Genomic DNA, 23,192 nt, shown 5'->3' with positions numbered 1-23,192 from the left:
TCCTACCTTCGATACGCGTTTGTTTCGCGAAAAATCGTTGGAATGCTCGTTATTTTAATTAACGTACGATTTTTCTAATTAAATTGTAGAGACGCGCTAGGAAATTACAAAAGGGTGAGATCCCGAATATGCACGAACGGCGACACGATTGATTGCAGACACAGATGACTTTTTTCCCAAGACGGTAATGCAGAAATCGAAATAAATGGTACGCTTAGCAAATTGATAACAACTGAAGATTTTATAGATAGAATTATTAATTTTCTCATTTTAACCAGGGTTGGATAAGTCAACATATATTTTTTATTAAATTAAAGTTAATGACTTATAAAATTAATTCAACTACATTAAAAATTGAACAAAAATTAACTCAAAAGTTATATTAAGATTAAGTTAATTTAAATTAAAAGTTGGTTTGATAAACATTATTTATATAAAAATTAGAAATTTGTGATTTTCTAAAGTTAGACTATTCAAAACAATTATAATACAAATCATCAACCAAATTTATTATTTTATTTATAAATTAAACTTATATGAAATACAAAAAAATGTTTTTTTGTATGTAGGAATGTATTTTTTCTTTTATAATTTTTTTCTTTTGCATAAATGAATTTTTAACTTAAGAAAAAATTAATAAATTAAAGTTTGTGTTTCAAAATAACTAGTTAAAGTTAAAAATGAAATCATTTAAAATAAACCAAGTTAAGTTAAAAGTTATTAATTTTATGTTTTAACTTAACGTTTTAATTTTATGTTTTAACTTTCAACTTTTTAACTAATTACTATCCAACCACGGTTGTACTTAATTTTTGATATATTAAATAATAATTCTATGTTAATGAAATAATATAGTTGATAAATTGATCGTACATCGAACTTTAATCGAAAGCACCCTTGAAATAAAACAATTCTATTCAAATTTTGTGTTAAAACATAATTCTAACAGTAATTAACAATTATAATATAACTTTTGACAAAACTAAATTAAACTATTAATTTTGTTAACTTAATTTAGTTCAAAAATTACATCAATTTTGGATACAACAAATTATATAATATAAAAACTTTGCAATTCTACTACTTGAATTAATCGCTGGTCGGTTAGAGTTTGGTTGAAGTCGCTTCTGCAATGACTGACATTTCTCAAACGGAAACTACCGATGAACTCGTTGCGAACATCTGTTCCGGAGATGAAGCTCGTTTTAAAATATCTTTGGGTATATAAATGGATGTTCCATAAGCAATGTGGAGCAGATTAAACTTTATTCATCTTTTGTATTTCTTTATAGGACCCTCTCTCTTTCTCTCTTCCTTTCTCTTTTTTAATTTTAATAAATATTTGATTTTTTTATATAATCAATTGTGAGATTAAAAATAGATCTTTTAATAGGCATATTAATCTTATCTTATTGTTATAATAAGCTTAAATGAATCAACCAATTAATTATTTTATCGTAATATCTTGATCTATATTTATCAAATTATTTTATTTCGGAAAATCCTCATCGTGATGTGTTTCGCGTACGAATTATATTATAGATAAAATTGTATTTCGTAACTGCACTGATACGTTCGCTAGATAACATCGCAGATTGATAACATCGATCATTATAACGACGAGATTCCGATCTCACAATCAGCGCCTTTCAGTGGTAGCGTCAATGAACGCCCGGGCGCTAAACGTCGTGGGAATCGTATCGCGTTTCGTTTCGGAACAAAACCGGAACAGAAACTATGAAAACAAGACGAAGTACGACACCACTTTGAACTGATTTATTTTCGTTTGCGCCCGCGAGAGATATGTTACACAAAGCGTACGATTTACCGGCAGCGAGCGCTGGCGCTCCTTCAATTCTTCGCGGCGCGCGGCGTAGAACGCTTGGTGGTATTACGCCAGATATTCGGCAACTTGTCGGAGTTATCGAATGTGGATATTAGTGGAACGTGCGATCAATTCATCCCTTTGTCTTATTCTTCCTGAAAGCACGCAAGATAAGAAAATCTATCTATCGTTACAACCAATTATTTAATAGATCTCTCAAACGCGTGGAAAAAGTTGTTACGATATATCTTCTACGTAATGAATTAAATTAATTAGTGCGCAATATTAATTATTCATTATGAATAATATTAATATAATTAATATAATATTATAATATAACACAACCATATATAATATTAAGTGCTGAGAAAGCCTACTGTTTTCTAGAATTTTTTATACACGTAAATTTTTTCATATTCTAAAATTTCCAAGATTCTCTGATTCGTTAATTTTCAAAGAAAACTTAAAATCTAAAAAAGATTAAAGCATTATTTTTTCGAAAAATTAAATCTTTGTAAATTAAAAGTATACGTGTTTTGACTTTTAAATCGTTATAATGAATATGACCGTTTCTTTTTATTCGTCTTGCGAACAAAATTTATCGTGAAATTTTTTGATCTCACGAAGTTACAACATCCATTATGATTTATTCAGTAGATAATCACGTATTTATGCGCAGCGATACATACACCAATCACGTGTCGAATGCCATGTTCTTATATCCTCAAGAAGTGTAAACACTAGACACATCATTGCTTTTTTCAGACATTAATAATTTATTAACATACAAATTATCGTTTATTTTTTGCTGTTATGCGTTCTTATATAAGCCATCTAGAGGCTCCAACAGAGAGGCCAACAGGCAGTTGGCCACTTGTACCACTTGGATTAGTCAAGAAAAATGAACATAAAGCTCCTGTTTGCCGAATCGCTGGAGGTTCTGCGGGACACCTGGCTGCATTATCACATCTTGCTGGAAGCGGTCTTGATAGTGTGGATTATTTGGATAGTGTGGATTATTTCAAAGAGACGAAGTAGCAGTCATGACCCGGTACTCTCGGAAGAGGTACTGGTTGAAAGAAAATTAGCAGAATGGCAGCCGGAGCCTCTCGTGCCAGAGTCACCGCAAGACCATCCCTCGCTAAATCCCAGACGCATCACCACCCAAGTTGGAAAATGGGTGACGGTCGACGGCAAGAATTGCCTCAACTTAGGTACGCATAACTATCTGGGTCTATGCAACAGCGCGGAGCTGACGGAAAGCGCGGTGGCGACTATAAAGAAGTACGGCATTGGATCGTGCGGACCACGAGCCTTATTCGGAACTGTCGACGTACATCTCGAACTGGAAGAACGTCTGGCCAAGTTTATGGGCATGGAGGAAGCTATAATATATTCCTACGGGTTTGCCACTTTAGCATCCGCGATTCCGGTTTATTGCAAGCGTAATGATTTGATATTCGCGGACGAGCGAGTAAATTTCGCCATACAGAAAGGGCTGGATGCGTCACGAGGAAATATCACGTACTTTAAACACAACGATGTTCAGGATCTACGTAATCTTCTGATGAAACAGAACGAAGTGGACAGAAAGAATCCCAGAAAGGCTGCGAATATCAGACGTTTTCTGATTATAGAGGGTATTTATATGAACACGGGGAACATCTGTCCTCTACCAGAACTAGTGGATCTTTGCAAAAAGTACAAATTGAGAATCTTCGTCGACGAATCGATATCGTTTGGTACCATTGGTCTGCACGGAAGAGGCGTTACCGAATACTACAACATTTCTGTAAACGAAATTGACATGATAATGGGTAAAAAAAGCTGCTAAAGTCTAATCTATTTTATTAGTACATAAATGCTTATATTAATATATATTTATGTATTCTTTAGGCACTTTAGAATATGCTATAGGAACTATCGGAGGCTTTTGCATGGGCTCATCCTTCATCATTGAACATCAACGTATATTCAGTTTTGGCTATAGTTTCTCAGCGTCCCAGCCACCCCTCCTAGTAACTCCAGCTATCGCTTCTTTGAATGAAATTGAAAATAATTTAAAAATATTTCAATCTTTGAGCAACAACGCCTTAGCGATAGATAATGGTCTTAAAAAAATTCCAATATTGGAATGCACTAGTTTTCCAAAATCACCTTTAAAACATGTATACTTAAAGGAGCAGAAAGACCGTGCCACCGAGAAGAAATTACTAACTGCAATCTGTAATAAATGTATAGAAAATAAATTGGCGATTATATTGCCTGCCTATTTAGAGGCGGAAAGAATTTTGCCTAGACCTAGTCTTAGACTTTGTATATCTGCTAGTCTGGATGACAGTGATATCGAGTTTGCGATAAATACTTTGAAAAAATGTACAGAAGAAGTTTTGTTGTCTTTTTTGACGACTGAAATAAAGGAATCTTGAAAAAGGTTTAAAGACCTTGTATGCTAGAAATATCTAACATTTACATAAATACCTTGTGCCATATCAGCACAAGTTACACAGATACCTTAAATCTTAGTAAATACTTTTTTCTGTACAAAATACATATTAAAATGAAAATAAATAATGTAAAAATTACGACTATAAAAACTACGCTTGATTAAAAAAATATAACATATATATGCAATAAAAAATAAATTTTTCGACTTTGATTTGATTTCTTTAACCTAACTATACAAGTTTATTCTTCCAATATTTCATAGATGACATTGAAGTTTTGTGGATTAAGAAAGTATAGTCACGATTATTTCACATAATTAAAAATCTAAATGTATACAATACGATAAAAAATTATGTTAATAACTAAATAAATTAGTATTACAGTACTTGATTATTGTAAAATAAATTTTTTTAAATTATATAAATAATGAATAATAATAAGAAAAATTTGCGAAATTTAGTTTATATTATAATTTGGCCTGCATAATGCAATTGCAACAATTCATAAGGTACAGAAAACACTATTATTGCAATTAGATACAGATGCGCGCACTCTGATTATAGATAGTTAGGTATTAATTATTAGGAAAACGTTTGATATACCTATATTTGATATATTATTTTGAAATATATTTAATTTTTTTTTCGCGATACTTTTGCCAAAAAGAAACCTAAAACGCGCTCGATCGCGCGATCGGCGACGACGTGTTTCTGCCGAACAGACTCTCTCATGGGTAGCTCGCGTGACGAAGAGATTTTCGGAAACGACGGGTGCGGGTGAGGCTTTCCCGCGATCGCCAGGAAATCCGCCGAATACCGCGAGGCGTCGGGAAGAGGGAGAGAAAGAGAGCATCTCGGGGGTCGAAAATAACCGAGGCGGTGGAAGGCGCCGAGGGGGCAGAACGATTTCGTTGGTTCCGGGTGAGGGAGGGGGCCGACGGCGGTTGTCTTCTGCTGCTCTCCGGTAAGCTTTCGCTTTTCCGAGGGTCCAGTGTGTTTCGCCACCCGAGGAGAACCCGCGTGCTCCACGTATATCAGCGCGAAGGTAGGTGCCGCGTTCTCGTTCCGTCACATCGATCCTCATTGATCGCGTTCCGCGGAGAGGAGAATACGCGAGATCGGATGGGACAGGAGATCGAGGAAATACGTGGAGGAAATATTAGAACGAGACGCAGCCGTAGAGGAAGGGGACTGAGAACGTAGATAATAGTGCAGGAGGGGAGCGTGAAAAATTGATAAGGGGGTGTGGGAGAGACATAGGGAGAAAAAAAGGGGGAGGAGTGATTGAATGTTATGGTATACAAAACCGAAAAGCAAAGGAAATTTCCGGAGAATGAAAGTTTATATATTCTTTATTTTATTGAAGTAAGTCATTGTGCAACGCGTGTAATTAGAATTTGGAGAGGAAGCTCAAAAGTGATGAGTTATTGTCCACTCCTTTTTTTCATTAATTACACTGCCTTTCTATTATTGGCAACTTAATTGGCAAGACAGTTGTCGTACTCAATTACCATCTTGGCGTTTAATCTCCTAATTGTCATGAGAAACTGGACCAAGTTGTCGTTGGTAATTACAATCAATGGGAGTAGAAATTTTCGACTCTATTAATAATGATCTACAATTAGATAGCTTTAATTGCGGATTCCTGTGTAATTAGAAAAACACTTCCAAAACTTTTTTCTCTTCAACTCTTCGATGAAGCATTTAGGATTTACATTATAGAGTAACTGTGCCGCACGGATTTAGCCAGCCAAAAGTCAGAAAAAAAATGGAGTGGAGATAATTTACTTGCAACCACTCTGTTATATGCCATTATGTTAGTATCGTAATTTTAATTTTTCTGTACTTAATATTAACGAATGGAACAATCGTGAGTTGAATTAATTTGTCGATTTGTCAGTGAGTGGCGCAGTAATGTTTTACAATTTACGTAAAATTACTCGCTCTGTAGAAAGTGTAAAAGGTTTATTTCATGATACATAAGTTTAGGTAGTAAAGGATGAAAATACAAGTGCTTAGCTCTTATATTCCTTGTTCTTCCAATTCGATTATTCCACTCATGAGTGGCCATAAGTCCCATCACTTTGGTACACGGCAAAAATTCAGGGTTTTTTTTCCACATATAAGAAAACAAATATTCCATATTTTTAATCTTTTTTATAGTAGTAGTAGACGGTATAAAGTTTTTATCGGTGCATTTCATTTTCCTTAAATATAGCAAATCGAACTCGATAAATTGAGTTAGGTGCGGCGTACATACCAGAGTTAAAGTAGTCAGATAAAACGTTTAAAAAAATCAATTTCCGCGCATCTACATCACTTCGCAAGTCGTAAATTCCTTTGTGTGACAAATATATACATCGAGCAACACGTAATAGACATTTGCAAATGAGGTATAAAGCACAGCAATCGTTTACGTCGCAAAAAAGCGGTGTAGTCATTCTCGAAGTCACGGGTCCGTGAGTCAGCGGAAGAGATGTATTATCTAGCGTCGGGTTCGTCCAGCCAAAAAACGAATGACGTCCCTTCATTCTCGAGACATGTAGATGAGGTGGTGATTGAAATTTACACGACACGCTCTCAACGGCGCGGCGGCGCGCCGCCCCGTCTATTCCGCATCGCTTTAACCAACGCGGGTGAATCCGTCACAACACTCCGGACGGCCAAAAGTCGCTATATACGCAAACGTTGCATCGTATCGTTGAAACAATCGGCCAGAAATAGGCGACACGCTGACGAATTATTCCGCAATGCGGAAAAATCAGCATCCCTCCCTCCCGATTGCGTCACGCGAAATTTTTGCGAGCGAAATTCTGCGGAAAAAAAATCGGTTATATTAACGAGCGTGTTTTTTTGTCGACTTTACTGTGCCAAACTGAATTTCGTTATTTTTGTACACGCTTGGTTTTACAAAGTCGAAGTCAGTTTTTTCAGAGTTATTTTATAAATTCTTGATTAAATCAGTTGCAATAGAATAATTAGAATGATGTGAAATATACATTGTCAGTGTTATTTATAATTATCTATAATTATAAATATTATAATTATAATATATTTACAATTAGAAATAATAAGCCATTATTTATAATTGTTTTATGTAAATTATAATTTTTAATTGCATCGTTGAAAAAGGAATCGTGGCGTTGTCGCGTATGTTCGACGCAGCTGCCGAATATCGGCGACATTGTTGGTTCCGTGCTCGCAAAAATTAATCGAGAAGAATCGCTCGCGTTTCGTGCGATTTTTTTTTCTTCGCGTGATCTAGCACGGTATACATACGCGCGAAGTCGACGAGAGTTTCGACGTGGCCGCAAGAAAGCGCCGTCATCCAAATGCCGTCGCAGCTTGGAATAGACGCGAGTTATGTAAAATGAAATCCCGTCCCCGTGGATTCCGAGAGACGCGAAAAGCGGATTTGATGGCATTTTCGCGGATTTTTGGAAGGAAGCTTCGCCTTGAAAATCCGCGATTGAACACGCGCGGTCGAGCTCGATTTCGAATCTCCTGGCAGCCTCTCCGTTTAACTCTTTCGTGCCTGGTGGGACATATATGTTTCAATCTTTACAAAATTTATCTTCTATAAAAATAAAAGTATTAGCAACTTTTTTGGCGCTCATTTTAAAGACGGAGGATAGAAATCTTTACAAAAAAAAAAATCAACATCCTTATGAGTTTCATCCCCTGATCTGCGTACCTTTTCAAATATTCATAAAATGGGGGAAAAGTGAAAAATGTATGTATCTTCCACTAAATTAAGATAGCGAGTTCTTTCTAAGCTCATTTTGAAAGTCAACATAATATTATTAAAAAATCGCTACTTAAAAAATGGCCGATTTAATTTGCCACAAAATATATGTTACATTTTGTGTATTCACATGTGAATTGGTATATATTAATTTTTTAGGCTGATGATAAATCTGTGGTAAAAATTCTAAAATTAAAAATTTAACATGGCAAAATGTTAAGTTTTATTGGATTTTAGTCCGCCATAATGAATCCGTCATTTAAAATTTTGAAATTTTGATTACAGATTTATAATCAAGAACCCTAAATCCTTTAGTAAAGACGTGAGTTAGATGCAATTATTCTTAGAGAAGAGTCAGGCACGAAAGAGTTAAACCTCACAACCCTCAAAGCCTTAACTTTGAACTCGGCTAACTTACTTTCTAGTAGTTTCTAGTTCTAGGAATTGGAACAAAATGGAAAGCAAGTTAAGCCAAGTTTAAAGTTAAGCTACATCGGTGCGAACGAGCCTAAATCAATTAGCATTTGGATATCGAGTTCATCCCAATTTTTGTCATACGTTTGGCATTACGTTTTTAACAGTGCCAATTTGCATTTCGGTTTTCCTTGTTTCAGAGCTCACGTGATATTTTACGTAAGTTCCAAGTTAGTGTTGAAACGCTAACGCTGCGAGGAATTCGTCAACAAGCCGAGCAACCTCGGCATTGAAACGACAATGCCGATTTTGACACGCGCTATTGTTAGATCGACACATCGAGGTATCGGCCGCTTTTTATCGCGGCGCGCGCGAGCTTTAATGTAATTCAATACGACCCGCGAGGAGCGGGCTCCAAAGACTAGCTGACGCAGGAGGGAGGAGGGGGAGGGGGGGGGAGAGAAGTAGAGATTTTGCGGACGATGTAGATATATTCGGAGGAATTTTGTAGACAAAAATAACCGCGGTGGGCACCGGTGGCCGCCCAGCAGGGACGCGGCAGCGAGAATCCGAGGTTTTCGGGTGTTAAACAGGTCCGCGTGTTACGTCCAGATACCAATGGAGCGTAATCGAATTATAGAGAGAGGACAAAGAGCCGCGGATTAGTGGCGAGGCGATAATTACTCAGTCTTTCGAGATTTGTTTCTATTTTAACTAAAATATGATAGCATAACTGTCCATGTTGTTGGAGTAGTAAGAAAACGTTTTTAGAAGCTTTTCAACAAGATTCGACGATTTAACGATAATACGGGCGAACATTTATTGCCAATTTCCTTTGGAAGTGTCAGATGTATACGAAAAAGAATTATATCAATAATGATTAACGGCTATTGTCGTAATAACATGTAATTGCTCCGAGAATTGATTACCGCAGGTGATCTCGCAGCGCAAACATGTCTTAAATTATATGAGATATTCAGCGGAAAGGAAGAAACGTGAGAACGGCAGCATTTTCGTGTATGTGTGTATATATGTTTATGACCACGCGATATAAATACGTTCCGAGTTATGAATAAAATGCAAAACGCGTGCGAGATCGCAAGGAAAATGCATCAGAAATAGATCGTTGCAGTTCCGCGAGGAAAGAGGCATTTAATAAAGCGCGCTCGATCTTGTAATATTTCTTCTGGAGAAAAAACGAGATTCGCGTAGCAGAATCCGGTTAAAAATACGGGGTGTTTCGAGTAGGTAGGCGGGGGCGAATAGATAGTCCCGCTTAAAAAAAGCGTTCGCGACCTCGATAAATTCGAAACGGGGAAACCTTGAAGAGAGAGAGAGAGAGAGATTTTTGCGCGCTACGATCGTTTCCCGAGACTATTCAAACATCTCTCCGAAAGCATCTCTTCTCGGAAGCTCGAAAGCTTCCCTCGCAAAAGTCCACGGAGACATTCAGTACTTGCAGCGGGGTCCTAGATCGCGACTTCACTCTATGAAATTTCTGGTTTTCGAAATAAACACGCTCGAAGAGAGATGTGAAGCGTTTCAAAGACTCCTTGGCAAGAGGATGATGGAGCTGCTAAGTTCGGTTAGGCGTGATGCATTTTTTTTTTTTAAGTACGATAAACGGAAAGCGCCCAGCTATTTCGAAGACACGCGCGGGTGTATGCGTCAGCGAACTTGCAACTGTCTCGTCACCGTCTAGTCTAAAGTGACCAGACGTGCGCCCCGGCTTAACCCCTTCGCACCCGTCGTTGCTCGGGGCAGCAATCTTCAGATCCAACCAAATGTCAAGCTAATCGATATTTGAACAACAAAGTTTGGTTTCTCCAAAACTATTAATAGAAAAATTATGAAGAAAATTAGGCACCGTCTCTATACCGTTAGGAAAGAATTTTTTTCAAATAGAATTAGTTCGGGTTGAAAGGGTTAAGGGGGGAACTTGCTGATAGAGGGTGAAATTGCTGAAAATTTTTATCGATCTTTTATGACGAATAAATGTACAAAAGTCTTGAGAGATATTTAAAGAATGAAAAAAAAAAAATATTTTTGTTAATAAATACAGAAAAATATAGCTAAAATATACTTCCTTTTTTTTCGAGGTCAAAACCTTTTTTTTTTTTAAAGGTAATTTTGTTTAGATACATAAGAGACATCGATTATTTTCTCTGCTCTGCCCCGAACTGAATGCGCGATATCTTTCAACGCGTGCGTCCCTGCGCGGATTTCTTGGCACGAGGCCGGGAATTTAATGCCACACTTTCTAGCGAGCCATAGAATCCACCGAGCGCACCCCGCCGGAATCGCGAGCAGCCAAACAGTCGCGAACGATCGTCGAACGATCATTCGGGAACGATAGCTCGTGACCCACTTACCGAAATTGCATTCGCTCTTCGGTCTCGCGCAATTTACGATCGAATTGGAATTTATGCATTTGACTCATCCGTGTCGAGGCACCGTTCGTCACGTCACGCCAATTCATCGCCGTCGCTTCGTGACGGATTAATGGCCGTCATTCCTCATGACGATTTATCGAATAATTTTATTTGCATCAATTTAACGTTGACAACCCTTACCTAGGAAATCTATCGTCAACCGGATGTCTTTTCCATTTTCTCTGTGTGTTTTCCATGTATTACATCAGTTCTGGTATCTTAGTACCAAATTACTTTGAAAGTCTGCATTTTTCGTAATGATAATAAAATGAAGAATGAAAATGGAGAAGACGAGGATGCTTTTTAATTCTTTAGAACATAAATTAATATTACAGGCTAGAAATCATGATGATAAATTGTATAACGACTTTTACATCTTTTTTATTAGCATGTAATAAATTATGCATCTCTCACTTGTATCTTTTGCACTTCTCTCATCGTTGATGCAACATAAATATTATCTTGGATTACGTATAAAAGAAACACCGTGTAGCGATGTAGAACAAAATTGCCTTCGTTATTTTCACTCACGTTACCCATAGGATATTTGCGTCATAAAATCATATAGACGTATGTGATGAATTCTGGCAGAATTTGCGAGCAAATAGTGTGACGGTGGCAGATTAATGATGCACGCGGCATTTGCGGCACATTTAGGAAAATAACATTATATAATAAGTAATGCCGTTTTCTCCAACTTGCGACAAACGAGGGAAAACACGTGCATGGACGTAGGACATTCTTCGTTGCGTCGTTAAATTGTAATAAAACATTTATATTAATATTATGGTACTATGTAGTTCAGTACTTGCGAATTTTAAAACTTAATACCTACAGAATTTAGAAAATAAAATTTGAATTTATACGATTTAAAAGTGACGAAGCAAAACGTGTTAATTGTGCTAGTAAACCCCCTGTAATAATTTATAATAATGTGCAATTTACATTTTTTATCAAGCATACTTTCGCATTTTTGCACATTTAGAATAAATAAAACGGATTTTTTGAAGAACTTTGTTTGATAAAAATGTTCTTCAATTTCAGGCTGAAATTATTATTAAACTTAATGCTAATTAATAATATTGACGCGTTATGACGATTAAGAAGTTGTCTAAAATATTTATATATTTCTTTTCTACAATAATATTTTCTGATGTTACAGTAATTCGAGAATACATCGATTACAGTACCAAACATGCAGGCCACCCAGAAAGCCAGATTTGTGAACAAACAGTTCAACTCTCCTATCAATTTGTATTCACCACAGTCGATACAGGAGACTCTGGATAGGCAGACTCAAGTTCTAGCCAACGGTGCAGTCGGGTAAGTTATGTTGAATAAAAAAAAAGAGCATCCAGGTAAAATATTAAATCATTTTATAATCTTAAAACTTACACGGACAAAATTAGTATCAGATGAACAATCATTGTTTTATATATAAGTATGTAAAATCTTTAAAGAATTTGGTAATTTAGGATTTATATTGATAATCTTAAATTTTGTAATAAATTTTTTGTTTTATTTCAATATTATAATAGTCATTTAAAGAGCATGATATAGTAATAATAAAAAAATCTAATTCAGTCCGTTCTTAATCAATTCTTTAAAAAATTTAGATTTTATATTTTTGCACTGAGAAAAAAAATTGGTTAAAAAATTAAAATATTTAGTCCAATACGATCAATTAAATATCGGGTTGATTCAACAATTGTTTAGTTATTTAATATAATTACATAAAAGAATATAATTCATGTGTGTCAACCATTTGAATTAAACCAACTCAAATTTTAGTTGAATATTGGACTAAATATTTTAATTTTTCAACATTAATTTTGTTCTCAGTGTGGTTAAAGATGAGACAATGATTATTGATTTGATACGAGTTTTTTTCTGTGTAACATTTACGTAAAGTATATTACAGTAGTAACCTTTACAAAAGTCAGGCGTGAAAGGATTCCATTCAATCTATTGAATGGAATATTTATATTTTTAAGAATTTTAAAACAATTGCTCATTGTCTTATTTACTTTAGCCTAAATAACGTTCCTTGACCCAATCTGAATCAGATTCCGATCTGTTCTATGGATCATTGATCGACTTGGATGACTCACGAGTGCCAAAACCGCGTGGTGAATTCGAGATAGCGACCACCTTGCGTCAATCATCGAACGTCAGCCCGCTGTCCACGTGTCGTGTGATCGGCCGATGTCGGGTCGGTCGCGCGACGACGACGCCGGTCGCATGAATCAGCCGTCGGCGTCGATTCCTTTAGCGATGTCAGTTATTTTCGGCGAGCCGAATCACCGGCCGGTTGGAAATAAACGGCCTGCGCGAAGCCGACGAGTTTGCACCGCCGCGTCTCGTCTTCGTACTTGACTTAGTTTCGCGTTTGATGGACCACGAACGCGCGCCGGTTCGCTTGCCGTTCCGACCCTCTTCACCATCGTCGTCGTCGTCATCGTCATCGTCCTCCCTATCCTTGCCGCTGCAGGGTTTCCTCTTGTCAAGATGATCACCGAGAAGAGGTGACGATTCGATCATCGGTTTTCGGTTCTTAAGATCCGCTGAATCCTTTCTTTTGCGAGCTCGAATAGTCTTTTTCTTCCTTTGCGCGAGTTCGCGATTTTGTTTATCGACTTAGCCGCTTCTCAGCTCAAGATTCTACACGATCAATCGCGTCGACAGACGGAGAATCTTCACTCGCGTTCTATTCATTGCTTAATACACAACTTTTGAGTATGGATAAAAGTGAAGCGAATGTTCTTCATGGAAGACAGAAGCATGAAGCGAAAACTTTCCGTATTTGCTTTTATTGTAAAAGATCGGGTTTACCTTCTAAAGTATTTATTTATAAATGTCAAGAAAAATATTGTTTTTCCAGTCATATAAGTCTGCGTATGATTCTATGGCACTTCAAACTCGTCATCCATTTATCTATTCGTCATATTTATTATGTTAAAATATATACTTCAAACGTAGCCCGGCAAACGAAAATAAATTCAAATGAAGCGAAATGAGCAATTCATTTTTATTTATCCGAGTTGAGCTTAAACGTGGAAATCTCCGTTTTCAGGATCGACTTCAGCCAGTTGGCCAAGCCAGCGAACTTGCAGAACAGCGCAGTTCTACGTATGCTCGAAGAAGAAGAAGCGAGGCAGCGCGGTGGTCAACCAGGTAAGTGAGATGTCTCTTGAAAAATTATATATTCCTAGAAGATGCAACCTTGGGTTAGAATTAGGAAGATCATAACAATCTAACGTCTACACACAGCTGGTAACAACAGACTGACACAGTGGTGTGAATTTCGGTTTCTATTTGCTCGGACAAGTCTCATGCGCTAAAGTCTGTTACGACGCGTAAGAGTGGTAAGACGATGATTCACAGGTGCAAATTATCATCGTGTGCGACTCGGTGATGACTGATCATCTCATGTAGACCGGCATCAGCTGCCTAAATTAATGCCGCTATCGTTGGCAGCACGATTTTCAATTTAGCATGACACAACCGTTACTCCCTGGCCACGGCTCAAAGACGCGAGTTTACCAGATTAGCAACGCGTTTTCACGAAGCACACGAGCCCCTCAGTCCGCCTAATAGCGAACTTGTGCTCGAGAAAGGCCGGCTTTGTGGAAGCACGTTGCACTGATTCCTCGAGAGTCGTTCCTAATTAAAGCACAGGATCATTGTGTTCGAATGTCAAGCGCGCGTTTTTGATCCCGATAAATTCACTGGATGCTGCGCCTCTTACCGTTAAAACGGAAGTTCGCTCGTATTAAATTATATAAATGAGAGATGTGTATTTAAGTGTAATTATATGCAATTGAATTTTATACACCATTTTAAGAAATGTTGAGGCTTAATCATTCTAAAATAATTTCACGGGATTGAACTCATTCGTCAATTAGATTATTGAAAATAAAGACTAAAGATAAAAAATGAATTGAACTGAAATTAAACTGAAATTAAACTGAAATTAATCTACGTTGGTAGAAGTTGACACATAATATGGTGCACCTGTAGCGATGCGTAGAGATCAGCCGGGTGATTTTTCACGACCCTCCACAAGGTCGCGGGCTGCCCCTCTCTGATCGGGCACAATGTCAAGCCCCACTCCTTGGCTTGTTACCAGAAAGGCTCTAAAATCGGTAGCACAGCTAGTTTTCGCGATAATGAAAGGTACAGGTGACTCCGCCATAGCGTTAGTAGTTGGCGGGTGTCCGTTTTGGCAGAGTCGCGTTCTTCGCCGCCGCGGCGTGATCGAACCAGCGAGCTCGCCGGGAATCGCATCGGTACGTGGATCGGTATCGCACAGGGATGTTTATTAGTTGCCAGGCATTATGCGTTCCCGATTAACGACGCGCATCATCATAAAAAGGGGTGTCGCAACACTCGGTCGCCCCGTTGCGACACGCTCGCGGTGTCCACGCGATCGATATACAATATGAGAGCTGCGTAACGCAGTTAAATTAAAATTGCACGTCAGGTACTATTTTGGCGGAATGATGAAAGTTGCGGAAAGAGCGACGTCGCCGTCCCGAGTGATTAAAGTTGGATCAAGTGCGCCGTTGACGAAAATTGATGACTCGATGACGACGAGAAGTCGCGATTAAGTGAATATACGCGACATTAATGTGGTAGACGACATTACAGTAGTAATTACAGTAGTAAACATGCAGTATTTATGTTAAAACCGGTTCTTGCTGAAAAATTTTTGTATTGAATTTTCAACATTTTCAAGTGTTAACGTTATGTGAATATACTGTTTGAATATTTTGTGTTTAATTGATATTCAATATTTCTTAGTGTTGAAATAACACAATTTATTGGTAAATGAACAAATAACATAAGAATAATAGTTTTAAAACATAAATTCTAAGATAATGAAGGAATAAAATGTAAGAATAATTTTATATAAAATTTATAACTATAATTGTGCTTATAATTATATTATAAATGTTAATTTTACTGAAAAAATATGTTTCCACACTTTGTTTCCAAATTGTGTAGAAGTGTTACATTTTTTTGTATTGATTTTTTATATAATGTTATTATGTTATCTTCTTTTATATTTATCTTGTGTAAAATTAATACGAAAATTTCAGTTGATCATTTTTATGGGCATGCGACACATGTTAAATTTAACACAAATTTTCCAACTGTGCTGTGTAGCGACATGACAGATAAATGAGTGACATATTTTTTATCGAATCGATTGTGCTTTACAACTTTAGAGATTTGACACAGTACAATATTCGTTTTTTTCATATGTGCATTAATCTACAGGTGACGTCACCACTCAAAAATGCTTTTACTCTTTTGCAAATTTGATTTAAATCTCATTTTTGAAGAACGTCATACTTCTTAAACTTTGTAGTTTAAACGAGAACTGGTTTAATTCTAATTGGTGAACATATACATGTCGCGATCATAAACGAAGAAATTACATTAGGAATCTAGTTGCGCCTTTATGTATCTGTGAAACTCTATTATTATCCTAGGTCTCAAACGAGTAGCTTGGCCACCGCCTCCAGAGGATCAAGACTTCGACTACGTGGAGCAAGCTCCCATCCAAGCGAAGGTAATATAACGGACAATTAGACATGTGTACACATTTTCGCGCTAAAGAATCGGATTTCGTTATCCTATCATTACACTGCTCCGATAAGGCAAAAGGCAGCTAAACAAAGTTCGCAAATCCTTTTCTTCTTTGTACAGGTTAACGGAAATTAATATGCATGAAAAATGAAATGGTGTGACAATAAAATATCAATGAGAATAAATAAAAAGAAATTGCTTAATGTTTATTACAAAAATGTTACGCATAGAAACGTACACTAAGAGAAAAATATCTTAAAACAAAAATTTTACTCAACACATAAAAATTATTTACTCGGTCTTGAATAGCTTATTTACTTGCGGTAAAATTAAAAACTTTTTAATTGAAATATTTATGTAAATAACTGAAGACATAATTTTTAATCAAGTATTTTTTTTCTTTCAATTCTAGAAAATATTTATTGATATATTATTCTTATATTCAAGATAATCAGATTTTTTAATCTAAGAAAACAATTTAATTAAGTTTAATAATATTATTGCAACTTATTTGCAAAATTATTATTTAAATGTAAAAAATGTAAAAGTGCAAGATTATACATTAAAAGTGTGTTTATTTATTAAAAGTAAATATTTTTATTTAAACGAAACAAATAAATGTTTGCATCAATATATGTATTTATATAGTTTTAAGAAAATGTATTTTTTTATTAAAAAAAATTTTTCTCTTAGTATAAAAGTTAAATTTTGACATACATGCACGTCTGTGCTACCTTTTTCCTTAACATAGCAGTATTTATCGTTTCATACGGAAGAGATGAGGATACAGACAAACATGATCAATAAGCGATCGATTAAATCGTGATAATTTCAAGAACCTCCGAAAAGACACGGACACTTTTGAATGTCTACTTGTTGTATGCATTTTTTTCGTATTATTATTTATCTTCCAACTTAGTGCGATAGCTTCTCCTGCATCTTGCCATGCGTGTAGAGTGAGTGCAACGATGTTCGTTACGTGTTTCTTTTATGTATTGTTCACGTTCGTTTCTCTTTGTGTATGCATATCAGCTATGTTTTATTCGGAGCGGAGATGGAAAACAAAAATATATGTAATTATACATAGCGTAAGTCTCTAAATTAAGTCAGCAATTTGGCTGACGTAGTTTTTGATGAAATCGGAGCCGATTATTTTCAAACATTTTGTTTAATAAGAAGATTAAAATTTTGCAACAATTATAATGACCATATTTTATTATTATTTTATTAATTTATTAGCGACAAGTCGATACGACACATCGTTCCATCTCTGACTCGTAAGAAATTCGTGCACGCAGTGAATATCGATATCGTTAGAAAAGTTTACGACGCGAAATGGCATCCAGATATCATCGTGAGCAAAACCAATCGCCCTTGAACGCGCGAATCCGCCTACCATTGCGGTCGTCGAGGCAGGTCTACCGATGAATTATTTGCAGGAAGCGAAAGAAAAACGACAGATTGCTGTCAAATTGGTGCACGTCCTTTTTCATCAAAACTGACGGTGCTTGGCTCGAGCGAATCGCGGCCAGATTATGAAGATATTATTAATCTAAATGATCGAGAAAATTGAATCAATCCAATTGTGTAATCATTAGAAAGAATTAGTAGAAGAATTAATCTCGTATTTTCTCATTATTATTATCAAAGTAATTTATACGTTAGTTCTACTTCTGCAAAAATAATTTTTCCTTAAACACTCTATTTTATAATGTCAAAGATAAGACATTACAAGTGTAGCATTTTAATGATAATTCAAGATTCGTTAATATATAACTAATTCATTGATGATTAATCACTTACTAAAGATCATTAGATCCATTTATTAAATTCTAAATCTCTTTTCAATTTCATTATTCAAGTCCCAACTTCCATAGAATTACTAGCTTCTAATTTTTATCTATCTAATTGCGATAATAACATTAATTAGGAATGTTCAGTGTATAGAAAAAGATGATTTAAGTAAAATAAAGAATAGACATTAGGAGAGAGCTACACAAATCGCGTGCGATCATCCCCCTCCTGTCGGGGGTGACAGACACCAGTCCGTGCGTTCGCTCGAGCCTACAAAATTATCTGTTTTCCTTCGGTAAGACCCGTGGGTACGGTGAATTCTGCTCGTACCAGAGCAGTCCCTCGTCAGGTCCGTCACCCCAACCGCCCTCGACGGTCGCACGGTCTTCGACACAGAGCGCCGTCCCGTCGTCCCCGTCGCCGGTCAGTCCTGGCGGCACGCTCCTGCGACAGCCCTCGCACTTCCAACAGCAGACGAACCCCAGGGGCTGGGCGCCCGTGACACCCCCGGCGACCTCGCCGCTCTCCCAGCAACATCCCCCGTTCCCGAGCAGCCAACAGCAGCAACCGCAGCAACAGCAGCAGCAGCAGCAGCAGCAACAGCAACAGCAACAGCAGACTCAGCCTTGGCAGGTAAGTGGTGCTCGCATGAACGTGGCTGATGACAGTCGTCCTTCGCAATTTTGGAAGAAGAGCCGGGTAAGAAACGACAGCGCGTGGCAAACGCTTGCGATCTGGGATGTAAAAAGCATCGTCGCTGTCGTTGTTTATGCGAGAGATACATTATTAGTCACGCATGTGTGCACTCTCATACTCGGAGCACGGCACGACGCGTCGTATGAGACGTTTTTAGCCAAGTTTCGCGAGGATAGCGGAAGATTTGCAGGATAGCAACTGGTACGGTCGTAGAGATGTCTTCGCGTGGGTGCGACACGCTCGCGAGAGTGAGCGAAATCTTATCACCGCGTTTTCCGCGTTTTTTCAGCAGCACCCCCAGGATTCTTACGACCGGACACCGCAGAGGCAGCAGCAGAATACATCCGGCTATTATACAACCGCACCTGCGGCGTTCGAAGCACCACCTTCCACCATCACCCTTCGTCCTGAGCTGCCTATCTCGCAGGTGAGAGTTTCATTAGCGTGAGCTTAACTCTCGCAAAAATAATTATTAATATTTATAATAATAAATTCCGAGGTTTAACAGGTGGAGAATGATAGAAACAGATTTCAACTTTATTGAAATTGTTTATCTAATTTTATGGAAAAGTTATCGTTTCAATCGGATCCACATTTGAGCTACTATAGAAGAGTTATCGAGTATATGAGATGACGTCAAATGTCTTTAGTTAATAATGTCTCCAACATCATGAGACATCATTGAAAGTTTCAATGATGTTATTTGACGTCATCTTGTGTGCTAAGAATATACATCAAATAATACATCAAATATAAATATAGGATAATGTCAATTTTGACAAAACATGATCAGACACTGATTATAAGGATGATTATCAAAATGCTGAATAACATAAAAAAGATAACAAATCAATATTTATAAATCAAAAACGCAACAGGATTATTGAGATTTTTTTCCTCTAATTCAGATTTTTTAAACAAATTTACATATTACATATTAACAAATAATTATATATAAATAATTAATATTCTTAATGACTATATATTTGTTAATTTTCTTTGTCTCGCCTCACAAAAATTATTTTATGCACATTTTTGATTTTTGATTGTAACTCATTTTTTATATGCCGACCATCAATTCAATTCCGTGTGAGATCCGTTGAAAACGAAATGGGATTCAAAATCACGCACGAGCGAAACATTGCGTTACATCATGGGGGGATTCAGTAACGAACGTGTTAATAAATTGTGTTTACACGTTCGATATTATGTTACACCTCCCGCGCGGCTTTGATCCGGCTAAGAATAACGCGTAAAATATTACGCTTCCGAAGCGTCGCGCATTTAATATCGGGCGTGGGTCGTACGCACAAGACAGCACCGGAGAAACGGCAGTGCGATACAATATTTTTGCGAGAGTATCCGCGCGAGCTCTTTAGCGAGAGTCTGCCTTTGGCAGCATATCAGCCATTAAAATATACGTCCTCGTCAGCATCGATTACATCTCCCTTGTCCGAAATTTACTTCTAAGAATATCCCGCACCTAGCTACTTCGAGACTCTCGACTTCGAAAGAATAACGTTTCCTGCGTCACTGAATTCTGTTCTTTCGGATCCCCGCGACTTCTGATGCTCGCGCCAAAGCTGTGTCTTGAAAATACGCGAGAAGATGTAATCATCATAATTATCACGTAAACACGTAGTTGACATAGAGCTCAAAATGTTTATGCTTTTTCCAGAAACAACGGATGCACTTGTGCTTTCGTCTTTCGAGACATTGTCAAGCTTAAGTGTCAACATGTTTTTCAGAATATTTTTATAAGAAACAAAACGATTCAGAGATAAGACTATAAGAGATACAAGGACAATTCAAATTTAAAAAGTTAATTTCTTGATTACAAAAGCCCAGGACAAAATTTTTTTATATATAACTATATACAATTATATATTTTTTAATATACGTATAGTATATTATATAAACATATTTAATACATAATTATATAAAAAATTTTTCCCGGGAGACCAGTAAGTAAATATAATTTAATGAAAAACTAAAAAAATTAGAACAAAAATAAGAACAAAATTGTAATATCGTCTATTCGCTCTTGATTCGCAGGCACCAGCACCAGTGTACCAGGCCCAGCCCGCAGCAACGAAAGCTCCGGCAACAGGCAACATGCGAGGAGACATGAAGTGGCCGCCGGCGCCTGTGAAGGCCCAGGTTGAGGCAGAGAACCGGGCCAGGATGGAGCTCGCGAAGGGCCCGGCTTTCAGGCCCCGCCGAGTGCACAAGGACTATAGCGGTTTCTTCGCACAACACGCTCTGAACAGCAGCTACCCGGGCTACCGAGCACCGCCTGGTACCCAGTACTTCACCCCGGCTTACCAACATTAGCGAATATTCCGTTCCGAGCAACGCGCATTCGAGCACGAGGCATCGCCCTGAGTTTTTCATCGACCGAGATGCTCAGGACGCTGTACGCGGATTCTCTCCAGGGATCCGCGAGGAGCCAGAGAAACGCATGAGGAACAACTTCGTCGTAGATAAAATCTTGAAAAATTACGAGTAAAAGAAAATTCGTATTGATGTGGAATTTCGTCTTGCAACGTGATTTCTTTTCTTCGTTTTTTTTCCGAGTAAGATCACGAATCTGTGCACACGACTGTCGTGCTGTAGCTTTTTCAGAATGTGGTCTAGACAGCGAAAGAGAAATATCATGTCATGCGTTTCTCGGGTTTCTAGAAAAACTTCCAATCTGGATTTCGAGCTTCAACGAACCTGTGTATACAGAGACTGAACGGTTACCTTTCATCTTTGCAGGGTAGCGTGTAAACTAATATAACAATTACCAAAGATCCGGTTTATTTTACAGCATTCGGTTTATTATTCGAGCATCATCGTTCAGAGATTCCCACACTTGTGAGCGTCGCTTTCTCCCTCTTTTCTCTTTTTTTAGTCCGCAAACCATAGAAGATCGATCTCTGAATACATTTTGTAATAAAACAATAGGATAAAAATATAAAAATCCATTTTATTTCCTTGAAAAATTTCTTTCATTTCTTCGCGCGAGATCGTTTTCTTTTTCAATCTCTAAAGAGATTTTTGCATGTATACGAAGGCATCTTCAGTCTGGGAATTTCTGATCTAGGTGAACTCAACGTTGTGATAGAACTAACGCTGCGAAAATGTTTACAAGACTAACGCTTGCCATACGAATCACAAGAGTGGCGGATCACAAGCGATTGTTTAAGAGATTTCGAGAGAATGACAACGACAGATTGTATTTTTTATCGCGAGACGATATGGAGAAATAACGAAATTGTCCAATTGTACACAAGAATCCGCGAAATGAACGATCGAGTTATACTCAAACGTAGAATACAAAATAATGTATTTGGAAAGAAAGTGATATATCGAATCATCTATACTGAAAGGCGACACATTTGCGACTTGGCGATGGTCTGCCCATTAACTAACCGACGAATAATTTTTAATAATGTAATATATCGATGTGAATAAATAAATATTACAAATTTATGCTAAACAACATGCCGGTAATTATCATTATAAATTACACTAAAAAAATATACACATAATTAAATTTTGCAGTGAAATTTGGGATACAAGAGATAGATAACGATTTTTATTTATTTATTTTTTTTTCATTTGCTCTTCAGATAATACAAGACATGTGTATCTAAATAACAATTTACAAAATATTTTCTCTACCAGATTCACACAAAAATGTGGCTCGAAAGTGCAAGTTCGAGTCGACTAAATCACTCCCATCAAAAAAGCGTGTTGCAATAAAACCATAAATATTGATTATTATCATTAAAAATGATCTTTCAACGATGTTATCGTTAATGTCATGTAAAGTTATTATGTATTAGTTTGATATATGCATATATACATATATATATACATGTATATGTATTCATATATTCATTTTACTTTAGTACAAATTGTAGTCTTAAATCCTCAGGTATATGGCAAGCCCAAAAATATACTCTTAAATTAACAACGTGATAGTGAAAAATATAAAAACGTCATTTCTTAAAAAATTATAGAATTATATCTATCATGTTGCATGAAACAGGTTCGGTGGTAAACTAGCTAACTTTTTCAAGTACATTCATAAATTAACAGTACGCATTTTTCTCTTCACGCGATCAACCGATGATTTTTTAGCATATGTTATATGTTAGAATTTCCTTGTAACAAATATCGATAAATTTTTATATAATATGTTCAATAATTATTATATATAATGTTTACACTGTATAAAAATTCAACGAATTCCG

The 23,192-nt window shown here is 36.8% G+C and overlaps 2 protein-coding genes across 5 annotated transcripts; both read left to right on the top strand.

Moving 5' to 3' along the window:
• Nucleotides 1-78: 78 nt before the first annotated feature.
• LOC105197496 (AP2-associated protein kinase 1) lies at nt 79-22,437 on the top strand. Of its 4 annotated transcripts, none has more exons than XM_026131180.2 (7): nt 79-208; nt 12,026-12,186; nt 13,937-14,037; nt 16,362-16,441; nt 18,553-18,885; nt 19,238-19,375; nt 21,004-22,437. In XM_026131180.2, the coding sequence occupies exons 2-7, from the start codon at nt 12,059-12,061 to the stop codon at nt 21,280-21,282; spliced, it is 1,059 nt and encodes a 352-aa protein (XP_025986965.2). In that variant the 5' UTR covers nt 79-208; nt 12,026-12,058; the 3' UTR covers nt 21,283-22,437. The 4 variants fall into 4 exon arrangements, with proteins under 4 accessions (XP_025986965.2, XP_011162203.2, XP_011162202.2 ...); XM_011163901.3 differs by lacking the exon at nt 79-208 and adding an exon at nt 5,168-5,317 and having other exon boundaries at nt 19,241-19,375; XM_011163900.3 differs by lacking the exon at nt 79-208 and adding an exon at nt 5,168-5,317.
• LOC105197497 (serine palmitoyltransferase 1) lies at nt 738-4,502 on the top strand. The gene is made up of 2 exons (XM_026131176.2): nt 738-3,642; nt 3,722-4,502. Exons 1-2 carry the CDS (start codon nt 2,727-2,729, stop codon nt 4,252-4,254), a joined length of 1,449 nt encoding a protein of 482 aa, XP_025986961.1. The 5' UTR covers nt 738-2,726; the 3' UTR covers nt 4,255-4,502.
• Nucleotides 22,438-23,192: the final 755 nt, after the last annotated feature.

This window comes from Solenopsis invicta, chromosome 2 (genome assembly GCF_016802725.1).
Source record: "Solenopsis invicta isolate M01_SB chromosome 2, UNIL_Sinv_3.0, whole genome shotgun sequence".
Classification (NCBI taxonomy): domain Eukaryota; kingdom Metazoa; phylum Arthropoda; class Insecta; order Hymenoptera; family Formicidae; genus Solenopsis; species Solenopsis invicta.
This window is presented reverse-complemented; position numbering and strand designations above follow the sequence as displayed.

Bases quoted from the DNA above. Each gene is read 5' to 3' on its own strand.
- LOC105197497 (XM_026131176.2), top strand. From the start codon at position 2,727: ATGAACATAAAGCTCCTGTTTGCCGAATCGCTGGAGGTTCTGCGGGAC. The intron at 3,643-3,721 runs GTAAAAAAAGCT...TGTATTCTTTAG, and splicing joins CGAAATTGACATGATAATGG to GCACTTTAGAATATGCTATA.
- LOC105197496 (XM_026131180.2), top strand. From the start codon at position 12,059: ATGCAGGCCACCCAGAAAGCCAGATTTGTGAACAAACAGTTCAACTCT. The intron at 12,187-13,936 runs GTAAGTTATGTT...CTCCGTTTTCAG, and splicing joins CTAGCCAACGGTGCAGTCGG to GATCGACTTCAGCCAGTTGG. The intron at 14,038-16,361 runs GTAAGTGAGATG...TTATTATCCTAG, and splicing joins GCAGCGCGGTGGTCAACCAG to GTCTCAAACGAGTAGCTTGG.